This window comes from Pongo abelii, chromosome 1 (genome assembly GCF_028885655.2).
Source record: "Pongo abelii isolate AG06213 chromosome 1, NHGRI_mPonAbe1-v2.0_pri, whole genome shotgun sequence".
NCBI classification, from domain to species: Eukaryota; Metazoa; Chordata; class Mammalia; order Primates; family Hominidae; genus Pongo; species Pongo abelii.
In genome coordinates this window covers 39,133,028-39,148,913 of record NC_071985.2, presented here as the reverse complement: position 1 = coordinate 39,148,913, position 15,886 = coordinate 39,133,028, and the positions used below count along the sequence as shown (strand labels likewise).

The 15,886-nt window shown below is 43.9% G+C and overlaps 2 protein-coding genes across 6 annotated transcripts in view; both read left to right on the top strand.

Moving 5' to 3' along the window:
- Positions 1–15,886, top strand: part of HHAT (hedgehog acyltransferase) — a 354,093-nt gene that overhangs the window by 29,095 nt on the left and 309,112 nt on the right. For 4 of the 5 annotated variants that reach the window (XM_063725377.1, XM_054521192.2, XM_024251252.3 and 1 more), the window contains one exon: positions 6,415–6,482. The exons of the other annotated variant lie outside the window; for it this stretch is intronic. Coding sequence is in view for 3 of the 4 variants with exons in the window: in XM_054521192.2 (XP_054377167.1) it covers positions 6,415–6,482 (68 nt within the window). In the remaining variant the exon portion in view is untranslated. The remainder of the gene's footprint in view (positions 1–6,414; positions 6,483–15,886) is intronic. 5 annotated transcript variants of the gene reach the window in all.
- Positions 2,507–2,897, top strand: LOC129048104 (large ribosomal subunit protein eL42). The gene has a single exon (XM_054521213.2). It carries the CDS (start codon positions 2,536–2,538, stop codon positions 2,854–2,856), a length of 321 nt encoding a protein of 106 aa, XP_054377188.1. The 5' UTR covers positions 2,507–2,535; the 3' UTR covers positions 2,857–2,897.

The following is a 15,886-nucleotide window of genomic DNA, read 5'->3' as shown; positions in this document are numbered from 1 at the left end:
GGATCCCAAGTCTTGTAGCCTATCCCTTCCTCCTTGCACTGGCATTTTCCTCCTGGGTTAACACTGGTCCTTCAGGTAGGTGTTTGGGGGTTCAGGAGCACTACCTCAAAACATGGCACCTTGGCATTTGAGAAAACAGCAAAAGCAGGAAAGTTACTCCCAATCTTTCTCCCCTGAAGCAGGTCATAAAACTCTCATGTGAGAGGTGCCTTCTCTATACAGAAAAGAAGGGAACGTCCTTATCTCAGAAGATGAAGGATCACACAGAAGAAATAGGTCTTGCTAAGTTCCCCTCAGTTTATTACCATTAGAACATACTCACTTTATCCAAATCTATTTCTCCATGACTGTCCAATCTTCATCAAACCTAGCATTAAAATATACAAATTTGTCTGGGTATGGTGGCTCATGCCTGTAATCCCAGCACTTTGGGAGGCTGAGGTGGGTGGATAATGAGGTCAGGAGATCGAGACCATCCTGGCTAACACAGTGAAACCCCGTCTCTATTAAAAATACAAAAATTAGCTGGGTGTGGTGGCGGGTGCCTGTAGTCCCAGCTACTTGGGAGGCTGAGGCAGGAGAATGGTGTGAACCCGGGAGGCGGAGCTTGCAGTGAGCTGAGTTTGTACCACTGCACTCCAGCCTGGGTGACAGAGTGAGACTCCATCTCAAAAAATAAAATAAAAATTTAGCCATTTCTTTGGGTCTTCATTTCCTTACTAAGGCTCCTGTATCATGTAAACTTACATTAAATACATTTGTATGCTCTTCTCTTGTTAATGTGCCTTTTGTTATAGGGGCCTCAGTCATGAACCTAAGAAAGAGGAAAAATATTTTTTTATCCTTACATAGGAGAGTGTTGGCTTCCAGGTAATCTGCTTTCTTAAGACTTCTAATAAGCCTCCCACAATGACATGGGGCAGAGCCTAGGCTAGAGGGCATTTGTGGGCAAGCCCTAGTGTTAGACTCCACAGCTCCTCATTCCTTCTGTTTCTCAGCTGGTGCTCCATGTCAGACCCCTGAACATGCACAGAGCAGCTTATGGCTTACTCTTGGCTTGAGAGTTTCCATTTCAGTCCAGGCTGCTTCTACTTCTCCCAGAAGCTCTAAAGTTTTCCATGCAAATTACGCACCTGGTGGTTTGCCCCTGCAGACTCAGAATTTCTCAGGTGAGTGGCAGATGATCAGCCCCATTTGGCAGTTTTGAAGTACATTTATGCAGTGTCTCCTTTTACATCCATTGACATATCTGATTTGCTTTTCCTTGAGTTATTTCTAAATCACTTTTTTATTCCTCAAGTGGAAATTGGAAGAGGAAAGAAGGAGCCCCTAGGCCTCCAGAGTGTCATGAAAAGCCACCCCCTTTCTGTAGGATAATCTGCAGAAGAATATTTGAGAGTTGCTTACCGCTAAATTCTCCTATCATTAGAAGCCCATCTTTTCTGTGCCCCCCTCCCCATTCTCAGTGAAGACCACAGTCTATTGTACTCATGGCTTCCTGGAGAAATAATCAGTAGGAGCTGATTAGAGTTTTGCCAATGCATAGAAACAGCGGGGCACGTGCCCCATGACTGGGTGTGCTGCTCCCTGGCAGTGGCTTGTGTCATACTAGGGTGTGTGTGTGTATGTGTTTTCTTCTGATTATTGCCCTCTTACTACACACACTGCAGAATTAATTTCCCATCAAAATGCTGAGAGTGAAAAGGGGTAGGTTGGTTAGAGGTTTTAAGTAAAGGGTTTACCACCACAGCTCATTGGCAGCGATTAAAATGTAAATCCTCTCACTCAGTAGGTAGGATGGAGCTTTGATGTATCCTTTTGTGGAAGGGAAGAATCAACAGCTGACATGGTAATAAGGACTCATCAGCAGAAATTGCTTCATTTCTATGCTCTCAGGCAGTTTTGTGGAGCACTGAATTTGGGGAAATAGAACCAGGGCACTGGAAGAAAGAGCAGGTTCTGCCAGACAGTCCTGTGTGATGGGGAGAGAATTCCCAGGCACAGAAGGCTTCTTTTCTGTTTGTAGCAGCCTCTTGCTTGACTGTATTTGACTTAGGATAAAAACTCCAGTTCTGCTCAAAGAATGAAGGTCTGAGGTCCCTCCCTAAGAATAAAACTGCCTGTGCAAAAATTATAAATATAACTGCCTTTGTTATATTTTATATATATTATATAAATATATAATATATTTTTATATATTTATATATATTTATATATTTATATTTATATATTTATATATATTTATATATTTATATATATTTATATTTATATATATTTATATATATTTATATATATTTATATATTTATATATATTTATATATATTTATATATTATATATAAAGGCATATATAAAAATATATAAATATATAAATATATATTTATATATAAATATTTATATATATTTATATTTATATATATTTTTATATTTATATTTATATATATTTATATATATTTTATATATGCCTTTGCTATATATAACAAATTAGTCATAAAATTAGACATTATGCTTTCCGTGCCGATAGCGCTCACGCAAGCATGGTTAACGTCCCTAAAACCCGCCGGACTTTCTGTAAGAAGTGTGGCAAGCACCAACCCCATAAAGTGACACAGTACAAGAAGGGCAAGGATTCTCTCTATGCCCAGGGAAAGCGGCGTTATGACAGGAAGCAGAGTGGCTATGGTGGGCAAACTAAGCCGATTTTCCGGAAAAAGGCTAAAACTACAAAGAAGATTGTGCTAAGGCTTGAGTGCGTTGAGCCCAACTGCAGATCTAAGAGAATGCTGGCTATTAAAAGATGCAAGCATTTTGAACTGGGAGGAGATAAGAAGAGAAAGGGCCAAGTGATCCAGTTCTAAGTGTCATCTTTTATTATGACGACAATAAAATCTTGAGTTTATGTTCAAAAAAAAAAAAAAAAAAAAAAAAAAAAAAAAATTAGACATTATGGCTTAGGAGTTATGTAGCTAGAGGCCACAAGATTCTAAACCATCCCAATTGCTCCTAGGGATAACATCACTATTGTAAAACCCAAGATTGGTGCTTGAGATATTTTGCAAACTGTACTGGAGAGATCAGCTGGTGCCACCCAGATCGATGAACTGGCTCATTTGATCTTGTGGCTCCCACTCAGGAACTGACTCAGCACAGCAGGACAGCTTTGACTCCTTATGATTTCATCTCCAACCTGACCAATCAGCCCTGGCCCTCTACCTGCCAAATTATCCTTAAAAAACCCCAGTCTCACAAGGTCAGGAGTTCGAGACCAGCCTGACCAACATGGTGAAACCCCATCTCTACTAAAAATACAAAAATTACCTGGGCGTAGTTGTGCATACCTGTAATCCCAGCTACTTGAGAGTCTGAGGCAGAAGAATGACTTGCACCCAGGAGGTGGAGGTTGTCGTGAGCCAAGATCGCACCACTGTACTCCAACCTGGGCGACAGAGTAAGACTTCTGGGAAAAAAACAAAAAAAACCCAGTCTCTGAATTTTCAGGAGACTGATTTCGGTAATAATAAAACTCCCATCTGACATTTAGGCAGCTCTGTGTGAATTAAATTTCTCTATTGCAATTCCTCTGTCTTGATAAATCCGCTGTATCTGGGCAGTGGGCCGAATGAACCCAAAGGGCGGTTACCAGAAGATATAATCAGAAATTCTGAGGGTTACTGCAGCTTGTGGAAAGATGTCCTGCCACAGGTTCTCCTGTATCAACTACATTCTGCAGCTGAGATTTTCAGCTAACTTAAGACAATTTGAAAACAGTGAGTTCCAAACAGGTCATGAATGGATTTAAGTTACAATTTAAAATTTATGTCAGGGAGCATTTGTGTCAAGAAATGAGACAAAGGTGATTTATATGAATTCTCCAAAACATGAGGAAAGGTTTTTTTTTTTTTTTTTTTTTGATATGAAGTTTCGCTCTTGTTGCCCAGGCTGGAGTGCAATGGTATGATCTAGGCTCACCACAACTTCTGCCTCCCGGGTTCAAGCAATTCTCCTGCCTCAGCCTCCCGAGTAGCTGGGATTACAGGCGCCTGCCACCACGCCCAGCTAATTTTGTATTTTTAGTAGAGATGGGGTTTTTCCATGTTGGCCAGGCTGGTCTTGAACTCCTGACCTCAGGTGATCTGCCTGCCTTGGCCTCCCAAAGTGCTGGGATTACAGGTGTGAGCTACCGCGCCTGGCCGAGGACGGATTTTTGGTCTAGAGCTATGCTGTCCAATATTGTACTCGTGGGCCACATCTGGATAGGGAGCATTTGAAATACGGCCAGGCCAAATTGAGGTGTGCTATAAAGATGACATGTGAATAGGATTATAAAGAATTAGAAAAAGGGAATGTAAAATAACTCATATAACTGTTTAATATTGATTTTATATTGAAATACAATTTTGGATATAGTGGAATAAATAAAATTAACTTCACTTTTTTTTTTTTTAAACTTTGTGGCTATTAGAAACTTTAAAATTTTAAGTGTGGGTTGTGTTCTATTTCTGTTGGACAGCACTAGGCAAGATTTCATTATAATTCTCTTGTCTGCTATGGGGTTCCTTTCTCCCACTAGAGGGAGATATGTTCCAGCCTCAGAAAATCTGAGGCTAATGTGTAAATGCCACTGCTTTTGAAAGAACTCTTAAGAAGCACCAAGAAAAAGAGCTTAAGTTTTTGCTTTGTTTTAATCCCGTATAACTCTGATGTTTCTAAAGGTTGCAGTTTGTGTGAAAGTGAAGCCAAAACAGAAGAGGGAAGAGGCAGAAAGTTTTTCTACCCTCTTTGCCTTAATGAATTCAGAGGTTTCTGTTACTTCTTTGTTGGATCACAGTAACTTGTCATTTGTTTGCCAATTGTTCCTTTGGACTTGAGTCTGTGTGTCTGTGTGCAGTGCAACACGCAAATAGGTGCACGCACACCCACACAATGTGGTCTTGCGTGCAGCTGTCACAGAGAGGACCAGTGCCCTACTGCAATCACACACCTCCATGGCATGCCCAGATCACTTGGAGTGCACTGTGGCTGGGGCTCCTGGAGGTGTGCCATGTGTACCCTGGACCGGTGTGCAAGACCGTCTCTTTTCTGTTGTTCCTAAATGTTGCCCGTGGTCTGATGCTTGGCTTGCTGTTTGCATCTAGTGTGTGTGAATCTGCCCCTTGATCCTACTCTGAAACCAGCATTATTTCATGATTATATTTTAGTGACAGCACTCTCTCCTGGGTTTCCTTCTGGATAGCTCCTTTTTGGTTTCTTGAGGTTTTTATACTTTTGTTGATCTGATATGCGTTAATATTTCCCCGTTCTTGTCTGTGTACTCTTTGACCTTTTTTGGGGGGGAATCTCAGCCATTCTGGTGGTTTTGTCCCACCCTTATACTGAGAACTTGTACGTCTTTATCTCCAGCAGCATTCCTTTGAGCTCCACCCGCACCCATGCAGTTGCCTAGAGGACATCGCACAGATCTCAGCATCGGCCCCCACAGCATTCCTTCCTGCATCATGGCACTCATCAGCGCTATCATAGTTTCTTATTCTGTGTTTGTCTATCTTCCGCAGTAAACAGTAAGCCCTAGGAAGACAAAAGCCATGCCAGTCTGGTTCCATTTCTTTCCTAGTATCTTGTACTGTGTCTGGTTACTGTACATCCTCAAGAAGTGTTTGCAGATTTTATCTTTTGTTTCAAATCAACTGTATTATTTACTTATAAACATGCTCATTACCATTATATGACTATTTGATTATATTTTATTAGCATTATATCATAGCGGATCCAATCACCATAGTTTTGCGGCATAGTCTGTGTCAAAATTTCTTTTTTTTTTGAGATGGAGTCTTGCTCTTGTTGCCCAGGCTGCAGTGCAATGGCATAATCTTGGCTCACTGCAACCTCTGCCTCCCAGTTGAAGCAATTCTCCTGCCTCATTCTCCTGACCGTGCCACCACACCTGGCTAATTTTTGTATTTTTAGTAGAGACAGGGTTTCACCACGTTGGTCAGGCTGGTCTCAAACTCCTGAACTTGTAATCCGCCTGTCTTGGCCTCCCAAAGTGTTGGGATTACAGGCGTGAGCCACCATGCCCGGCCCAAAATTTCTAACAGCGTGTGCACATGGGCCATTTGCAGTAACCCTTCCCATGTTTTCCTGTGTTGGAAACTCTTCTCCCTTGCTCTCTCCTTTTGTGACCCTTATTACAAGCCAAGTTTCCATCAGTGGCTCTACATATTTCCAGGAACTTAGGTCACAGAACACTGGAAAGCAAGGTCAAGGAGTGTGGTATGTTTCCGTGCCTGCAGCTTAGTCCACTGGCTGCTTTTCCAGGACATAGTCCAATTCTTTCAGTGCTTCAGCTCTTCAGCCAACCCAGTTTTGTTTAGATTTGTGACTAACGAAGACTTTTTTTTTTTTTTTTTTTTGGTCAGAACACGAAGAGGAGCTGGACCAGGACTTTGAGCTGGAGACTGACACTTTATTTGGAGGATTAAAGAAGGTACAAAGTAGATGAATAATAAATCTCAGTTTTCAATATTTCACATCACATTTGTATTTGGAGTCAATCCAGGTATCGGATTCAGCAACAATCTGGAATGAAGCGCCCTTTCTGCCGTAAAGGTGTGAGTGTGCTGTGTTGGGGAAGGCGTTCCCGGGGTCTCTATCTTCTTGTCCCCTGTTCTCTTCTGAAGATACCAGAAATGTGATTAAACTTATCAGTTAGGACAGTTTTCACTTTTGTAAAGCTCAGAAACTTCCTTCTTGACCTAGCCAGATCCATCAGAATCACATGTGGCCCCTGGGCACTCCTATACCGACTGCCGGCAGCTGTAGGAACATCTTCCTTCCAGCCTCTGAGTGTCCCTGGCTGTCCACGCTGCTGCAGAGCATGCTGGGAATTCACATCCCTAGTCCCTCTGGTAGGGCGGTGCCAGGCGGCTTGCTCACTTGTCTTCAGCAGCAGCTCATTTTGTCTACTTTGCTAGCAGGCAGAGTGGCCACTGTTCTTTCACATACCCATGTCTTTCTAGATGTGACCAGTAGCACTTCTGTGCTAGAGTATATATTCTGGGTAGGTACCAGACCCTTCTATTCCAGTTGAGAGATGCCTGACTACTTTTTTCTCCCACCAGAACCCCTGTCCCTTTGAGGCTGGGGTTCTTCTCGTTCTTCTCCATTCAGTTTCTCAGGACTCCATTTCAGCTACGACTTGGACCGTAAGGGGTCTAGGGCCCAGCTCATGGTGTGGGCTTCGGGTCAAGGCTAATTATGGGCTGTATATTTGTTTTTCTAAGTATTTTTATATGTTTTTAAAATGTTATCAGAGCATTTTGTTTTGTTTTCTATTTTTACTTTATGTAATATACCAGATAGATTACAAATTCAATCAGCCTTTTGTGGGCTGGCTTGGGACATAAAAGACACCTTGCATTCCAGGTTCAGAACACTCTGCTTGCAAATGAACTTTTGCAAGACAGTTCATTTCCAAGTTGGGTACTGCCTGTACTAATATTTTTCTATTGAAAGTTGCAGATCTTGCTTGAATTGTAACAAATGTAGCTCAATTTCCATTTTGATTTGCTAGGGTAGCCTGTTCCTTTCTCCCAGCTCTGTACAGAGCCATATGTAAGATACAAGGCCCATGTTTGTCTGGAACTGGGAAGAGCATCCTGCCCTGCATGGGGTGCCATTTTTGGCTTTTGTTGCTCTACCCACCAGATACTTCCATGAAAACTTAGATGTAAATTGAATTTTCATCCATGGCATCCATTTCTAGATGTTTCTTATTTAAATAAACCCTTTTTAGGATTGTTAGTAAGAATGTAATGTAGGTAGTATTGTGCCCACTTCAGAGATGAGGAAATTTGGGAAGCTTTGTTACAAAGTAGAATTTGAGATGAAATAGGAGGTAGCCTCTGTGAGTGTCTCGGATCTACTCTTTACGAATATAACACTAGCGGATGTCTTACAGCAGAAAAAAAGATGTTTTTTTTTCCTTTTAGAGTTAAAATTCAAGCATTTTAGATAATATTGGAAATATAGAATTATTTGCCGGGGCAAAAATAAGCAGACACATTTGAAAGTCTTTTAGCTGCAGAGGAACAATGGTGAGGCAGCGTGAGAAAGTGAACACAGGGTCAGGCCCCAACAAGTTTTGGAGCTGCCACAGATTTCATTATCAAGGGCAGGCTCAGCCCAGCCATGCATTGCTACTTCTAGACAAAGCGGCTTTGTCTTCACTGACTTCCCGGCTCCTGTCACTTCACTGGGTCAAGCCCAGCTGCTTGACTCCCTGCAGAGGCTCCAGAGCCCTGCAGAGATGACCCCTTCTCAGTGCTCTCCACAACAGCTCTCATAACAGGGCTGAGGTCAGGAGTGTTGTTGCTCAGGCCAATTCTGCCTTCACAGAAAAGTCCACGTGGCACAGACACACACACTCTGGGAGCTCCAAGGATTCTGTCTTTTGCCATCCTGACAAATCTGTCTGTCCATCCCTCTGTCTGACTATCCATTAATCTACCAGTGCTCTGAGCACCTCTCATTTTCTTATCTCTCTACTTCTCATCACCTTGCATGTGGGGTGGGTGGTTCGGAGCCCTAGAATTTATGGAGGAAATGATGAGTCCTGGTGGGTATCCGGCAGATGAAGGACATTGATATGGGTCCTTAGGCAAGACACTCCTTGCTGAATATTTCTTTTCTCAGAGGCTGTAGGAAGTGGCAAGCACATGCTATTTTGGTCCAAATTTTAATCAAAAGAAGATATTAGGTGTGACTAGAAATCATGACCTTTAGAAGAAAGCTTATGTTTTCTGACCAGCCCATCTCTTGAATGTTAGTCTGCAGCTAGGTTGGTAAACCTCAGTACTGCTGACTTGTTTTTTGGAGATGTAGTCTCCCTCTGTTGCCCAGGCTGGAGTGCAGTGGTGTGATCTTGGCTGACTGCAACCTCTGCCTCCTGGGTTCAAGTGATTCTCCTGCCTCAGCTTCCTGAGTAGCTGGGATTACAGGTGCCTGCCACCACTTTTTTTTATTTTTAGTAGAGATGGGGTTTCGCCATGTTAGCCATGCTGGTCTCAAACTCCCGACCTCAGGTGATCCACCTGCATTGGCCTCCCAAAATACTGGGATTATAGGTGTGGGCCACCATGACTGGCTGACATTTTATTTTGTTGAGATAGGTTCTCGCTCTGTAACCTAGGCTGGAGTGCAGTGGCACAATCTTGGCTTGCTGCAACTTCCATCTCTCAGGTTCAAACAGTTCTCTTGCCTCAGTCTCTTGAGTAGCTGGGATTACAGGCACACACCACCACGCCTGGCCAATTTTTGTATTTTTAATAGAGATGGGGTTTCACCACATTGGCTAGGCTGGTCTCAAACTCCTGACCTCCAGTGATTCACCTGCCTCGGCCTCTCAAAGTGCTGGCATTACAAGCGTGAGCCACAATGCCTGGCCACATTTTATTTAAAAAAAAATTTTTTTTAAGAGATGGGATCCTGCTCTGTCACCCAGGCTGGAGTACAGTGGTTGTAATCAAAGCTCACTGGAGACTTGAACTCCTGGGCTCAAATGATCCTTCTGCCTCAGCCTCTTGAGTAGCTGGGACTACAGACATGCACCACCATACCTGGCTGATTTTTAATATTTTGTAGAGATGGGGTCTCACTATATTACCCAGGCTGGTCTTGAACTCCTAGCCTCAGCCTTCCAAAGCACTGGGGTTACAGGTGTGAGCTATGCTGCCTGGCCACTACTGACATTGTAGATCAGATGGCTGTTGTGGGGAGCTGCTCTGGACATTGTACAATGCTTAGCAGAGTCCCTGGACTCTACTTAGTAGATGCTAGCAGCATTTCCTGCCCTAAGCCTTAACAATTTAAAAAAGTGGGCTGGGTGTGGTGGCTTATTCCTGTAATCCCAGCACTTTGGAAGGCTAAGACCAGCGGATCACTTGAGGTCATGAGTAGCCTGGCCAATATGATGAAACCCCATGTCTACTAAAAATACAAAAATTACAGCCAGGTGTGTGCCTATAATCCCAGCTACACCAGGGACTGAGGCACGAGAACTGCTTGAACCCGGGAGGTGCAGGTTACAGTGAGCCGAGATCATGCCACTGCACTCTGCACTCCAGCCTGGGTGTCAGATTGAGACCCTGTCTCTAAAAATAAAAACAAGAAACAATTTAAAAAGTCTCCATGCATTGCCAAATGCCCCCAGGAGGCAAAAATCATCCCCTTTTAAGAGCAGCTGGTCTATAGCAATATTTAAGGGCTCTTAAATGACCACTCCCTTGGTCATGCCGATTTGCCATTCTTACCTTTGCTCATCCTGTTCCTCTTCTGGATTGGGGCTCACGCCTTCCCTGTCCAGCCCTCACTCAGACTTCAGATCATAGCTGGCTCCCTGTCACGGAAGCATTGCCTGAAGCTCAAGCTGGGCTTGGTGCTCATAGTTCCTGACACTTGCCTGCCTCTCTCTTTACTTCCTTCCACAAATACAGCTTTCAATGAGAGTGTCTCTGTGCTCAAGTCCATATGGAGTGCTGGGGACAGTGGTGAACCAGACAGACAATGTTCCTATGCTAGTTTCTCCTACTAGGGACAGGCTGACCACAAACAAATGAACAATGGCCACAGATTGAGCTAAATGACAGGAAGGCAGTAAACAGGGTGATAGGATAGCACTCTTTGGATGAAATTGTGTACCCTATTATGACAAATGTATTTGTAGAATTTTATTTGGTGTTGTCCTTTCTCACTTAGATTGTGGGTCCCACAAAAGCAGGGCTGGGATTTAATCATTTCTGTGTCTTCAATGCCTGGAGCAGAGTCAGTGAGCATTTTACTGAATTTAACTGCAGGAAAGAGTGACGTGCCAGGTTGCAGCATGGAGGTGAAATACATTGGTCCTACGTGCCTCTAGATAGCCATGTAGGTACATGGGCTAAGTGGGACAGTGTGTAGAGTCAGAGTAGGGAGAGACCATTCTGGGCACAAAAAATCACAAACTGCTTCTGGGAGAAGGGGGCTGACCTTCACCTGAGCTCCAGAGAATGGGTAGGATTTGGCAAGATCATCAGTAGAGGAGACGGTGTTCCAGTGGTGTTGCTATGGTTAGAAAAGGGAAGAACATATTAGGGAAATGGTGACTCAAAGTGAAGCTTCACTTAGGGCAGTGAAAGGGAGCTGGACCTGACTGTAGTCCTCCAATTTTTGATGATGTTCAGGTTTGGAGGATTACAGCCCCAATCAAGAATGCTTTTGAGCTTTGTCATTTCTTTGAGGGTAACGCTGATTGCACTTGCCGAGACAACATATGTGGTGTGGGTGCTTGTGTAGGTGCGGCTGTCAAGGGCTGTTCAGACTCCATATGGTTTGGTTTTTGCATCCTTTTTTGTAATGTTTGCTCTTCCAGGCTGTCAGGGTAAAAGCGCCTCCCGCAGGCTCCAGTGTGCTGTGCTAGAATGGGGCGAACCCAGCCTTGCTGGGTTCTGGAGTGATCTGTCGTTGTATTTGCCAGTCCCTTTTTATTTCTTCTTGCTGGTCTTCTCTCTAGTGATGCCAGGGAGATAGGGGAAATATTTCCGTGCCCATGTTGCTTGCTCGATGAAGTAGACTTGTTTCTAGACAGTAGCATCTGAACGAAATTGATACAAATGAAATTCTATGTCAGGTATATTGTCATTAATTTTTTTCCTTTTATTTAGGATTCAAGATCATAAATACTTGGCATCATGGAAAGAGCACAGGTTTGGGGTTGGATGGGCTTGAGTTCAAATTTGGCTTTGCTACATCTGAGAAAATAATTTACCTCCTTTTCAAAAAAATGTATGTATTTTTTTGAGACAGGCTGAAGTACACTGGCATGATCTTGGCTCACTGTAACCTCTGCCTCCCAGGTTCAAGTGATTCTCTTGCCTCAGCCTCCTGCGTAGCTGGGGTTACAGGCGTGTGCCACCACACTCAGCTAGTTTTTGTGTTTTTAGTAGAGATGATGTTTCGCCATGTTGGCCAGGCTGGTCTCGAACTCCTGGCCTCAAGTGATCCACCCATCTCGGCCTTCCAAAATGCTGGGATTACAGGCAGGAGCCACTGTGCCTGGCCTCATTTACGTTCTTTTAGCCTCAGTTTTATTACCTGGAACATGGGAATACAAGGTTATGGAGAAAGAGGTTGTGGACAGAAAACACCCAGCATGCTTGTACTTAGTACAGAATAGATGCACAATATCTGTTGTTGTGGTTATTGTTACTTTTTTCTTCCATGGATGAATAATTCCTTGCTTTAGCATTAAGAATTACTGATTCTCGGTTGGGCGCGGTGGCTCACGCCTGTAATCCCAGCACTTTGGGAGGCCGAGGTGGGCGGATCACCTGAGGTCAGGAGTTCGTGACCAGTCTGGCCAACATGGTGAAACTCCATCTCTACTGAAAATACAAAAATTAGCTGGGAGTGGTGGCAGGTGCCTATAATCCCAGCTACTTGGGAGGCTGAGGCAGGAGAATCTTGAACCCGGGAGGCGGAGGTTGCAGTGAGCCGAGCCTGCGCCATTGCACTCCAGCCTGGGCAACAAGAGCGAAACTCTGTCTCAAAAAAAAAAAAAAAAGAAAAAGAATTGCTGATTCTCCCTCTGTAGCAAGGAGGTAATGTTCTACAGAGAGACATTTACATGTAGGAGGGGGACTGCTATTGAAAAGAGCTCTCAAAATCCTAATGCATTATGAAGAGTGTTAAAAGTAATCAATTGTGTTCTTTCCTGAGGACACATTTTCCCATGACAGGTTTCTGAAATTGGGGCAGACCTCTGAATAAGCTGTTCTTTCAGAAGTAAAATCAGAGAGGACTTTCCATTGCCCGTGAGGAGGCTTAGGAAGAAGAGACAGAGGCAGACAGGGGAGCTTGAATACGAATGACTGTGAACATAGAGAAAGAGGTACTTCTATAAAGACACAGTTCTTAGCTACTCGTGCTTTGCCCATGAAGATTTTTAAGATTTGGCTTATTTATAAATGCCTCTGCATTTTAATACTTCAGGAAAACAACATTCCATTTTGACTCATTTAACAAATGAGTTAAATGAGCACCTGCTGTGTAAGCAGCTTCCAGGTCACATGCCAGGGATGCTGTGACATTCCAGGCTCAGTCTCTGTCCTAAGTAGGCTCTGAAGTTTGGGGGAAGGTGATGATGTGACAGTGAGCTGGTGGTGCAACAGCCACCGGGGCTTGTAGAGACAGAGGGTGCAGAGAACCCCAGTGGCAGGGACTGAGGGGAGGTGATGGCTGGGAGACAGGAAAGGTTAGGTGAAGGGAATAGCATGCCTGACGACCTGGATTTGAGTGAAATAAATTTGGCTTGGCTAGAAGGTTGAGTTGTGAGAAGGGCAAATGACTCAAGACAGGCAGGGGATTGATCATAAAGGCCATGAAGTGCCATATGCAGAGTCTGGACTTTATCCAGAGGGCAGTGGTCAGTCATTGAAGGGTTTCAGGTGCCATTTCTTCTGTGGACTCTTTTCTGGAGCCCTCTGACTGATTTTCCTGCCTTGCCCTGTCTCTCTCTTTCTCTTCTCTCTCTCCATACACATATACACACACACACACTCTTGATCTGTTAGTTTTGCAGAGCTAAACCCTTGATTCTACCTTCACCTTATTTTCTCCTAGCTTCTTCAATGATGGTTTTTTGTTTTTTTTTTTTCTCCATGCAGAGTCTCACTGTGTCACCCAGGCTGGAGTGCAGTGCATGATCTTGGCTCACTGCAACCTCTACCTCCTGGGTTCAAGCGATTCTCCTGCCTCAGCCTCCCAAGTAGCTGGGACTACAGGTGCCCGTCACCATGCCTGGCTAATTTTTGTATTTTTAGTAGAGATGGAGTTTCACTAGGTTGGCCAGGCTGGTCTTGAACTCCTGACCTCATGATCCACCCATCTTGACCTCTCAAAGTGCTGGGATTACAGGCATGAGCCACTGCATCTGGCCTTCAAGGACCTTTTTAATGAAACGAATAATATTTCCCATGAACTACTAGATAGAAGAGAGAGAGAACAGAGCAGGGTACCTGGTGGCTAAGAATTAATAAGCAAATTTGATGTTTATCCATTCACATTGCAGATGCTTTTTTTTTTTTTTTTTGGGAGACGGAGTCTCACTCTGTCACCCAGGCTGGAGTGCAGTGATGTGATCTCAGCTCACTGCAACCTCCCCCTCCCGGGTTCAAGCGATTCTCTTGCCTCAGCCTCCCAAGTAGCTGGGACTACAGGTGCGTGCCACCCCGCCCAGCTAAGTTTTTGTATTTTTAGTAGAGACGGGGTTTCACCATGTTAGCTAGGATGGTCTTGATCTCCTGACCTTGTGATCCACCTGCCTTGGCCTCCCAAAGTGCTGGGATTACAGGCATGAGCCACCGCACCTGGCTGTAGATCCTATTTTTACATGAGGCAGAGCGCTACAATTCCTATTCCTGTTCTCTCCAGGAAATCACTAGCATCTTACGTTTTTCCTACCTGTCCTCAAATTTACATGTCAGGAAGAAAATCTGGCATGGAAGAGACTAGACAAAAGGTCATGTACTGATGGGTAAAGAGCCGGCATTCTTTGTGTTCACAAGAAGGAAGCAAACCTGACCTTCCATCGCTAATCATGGGTTTCTTTTTTTTCTTATTTATTTTTTTGAGACAGAGTCTCACTCTGTTGCCTGTGTTAGAGTGCAGTGGCACAACCACGGTTCACCGTAACCTCTGCCTCCCAAGTTCAAGCGATTCTCATGCCTCAGCCTCCCAAGTAGCAGGGCCTACAGGCATGTGCCACCATACTTGGCTAACTTTTTGTATTTTTAGTAGAGACAGGTTTTCAACATGCTGGCTAGGCTGGCCTCAAACTCCTGGCCTCAAGTGATCCACCTGCCTTGGCCTCCCAAAGTGCTGGGATTACAGGTGTGAGCCACCCCGCCTGGCCTAATCCATGAGTTTCTTACCCCTGACATTTTGGAGACTCTTCAATCCACATTCTTTGTCTGGAGGGGCTGGTATGGAACACAGGAATCTGTCTCTGCTAAGCAAGCCTCTCAGAAGGGGAAAAACTGTATAAAATCCAATTTTCTGTTAAGACAGGCTGAACATTCACACACACAGCCAAATCACTTATTAATCTGCTCCTATCAGATGGAGGGAGGCAGAGATATGACAGACATGCTGGAATAATCTTTGAGGGGCTGCAGCTTAATGAAAATGAGTTAAGGCCTAACTTCTGTAAACTCACCAGAGTTTACACACATGAAACAAAGCAAATGTTGCCAAGAGATCAATGTTCCTTTATAAGAAGTCCCCAACCCCAGTGGGCATATTCACCTCAATTCAGCAAACATTATCAAGAGTCTACTAATGTTTGAGGTAGTTCAATGCAAAGATGAAGACATTCCCACTGTTGAGAATGGTGAGAAATTTCTCAGTCACAAACCAGTCAGCTTACAAGTCAGTGCTTACTACCTGCTTTCTGATCTGGGTTGTGATAATGCTATGGGTTAAGGAAGTAAGAGGCATTCTTTCTCTACTCAACAAATTTATACTCTGAGAATTCCAGGAGGACACCCCTAGCTTTAATATGGCTGATGTGTGAAGTATTTAACAAGGGCCAGGGCTGTACACAGCCAGGACAATTGGCCCTGCTCGTGGGTCCTGCCTGAAAGCTGGCCCTGGCATGCCATTTAACAAAGTGTTTCCATATGTATGATTGTCCCTAGTCGGTGTAGCCAAAAATTGCTGGGAGAGTTTCTAGCCTTGGAATGATCAGAGAAGACTCTCTGGAATAGGTGGATTGGAGCTGAGTCTTGAACAGAAGTACTATGTTTTGAACTGACCCAAGCCTATTTTGTTGTTTAACAAAAATAAAGTTCTTTGGTT

Excerpts from the sequence above, each read along its gene's own strand:
- LOC129048104 (XM_054521213.2), top strand. The coding sequence starts at position 2,536 with ATGGTTAACGTCCCTAAAACCCGCCGGACTTTCTGTAAGAAGTGTGGC.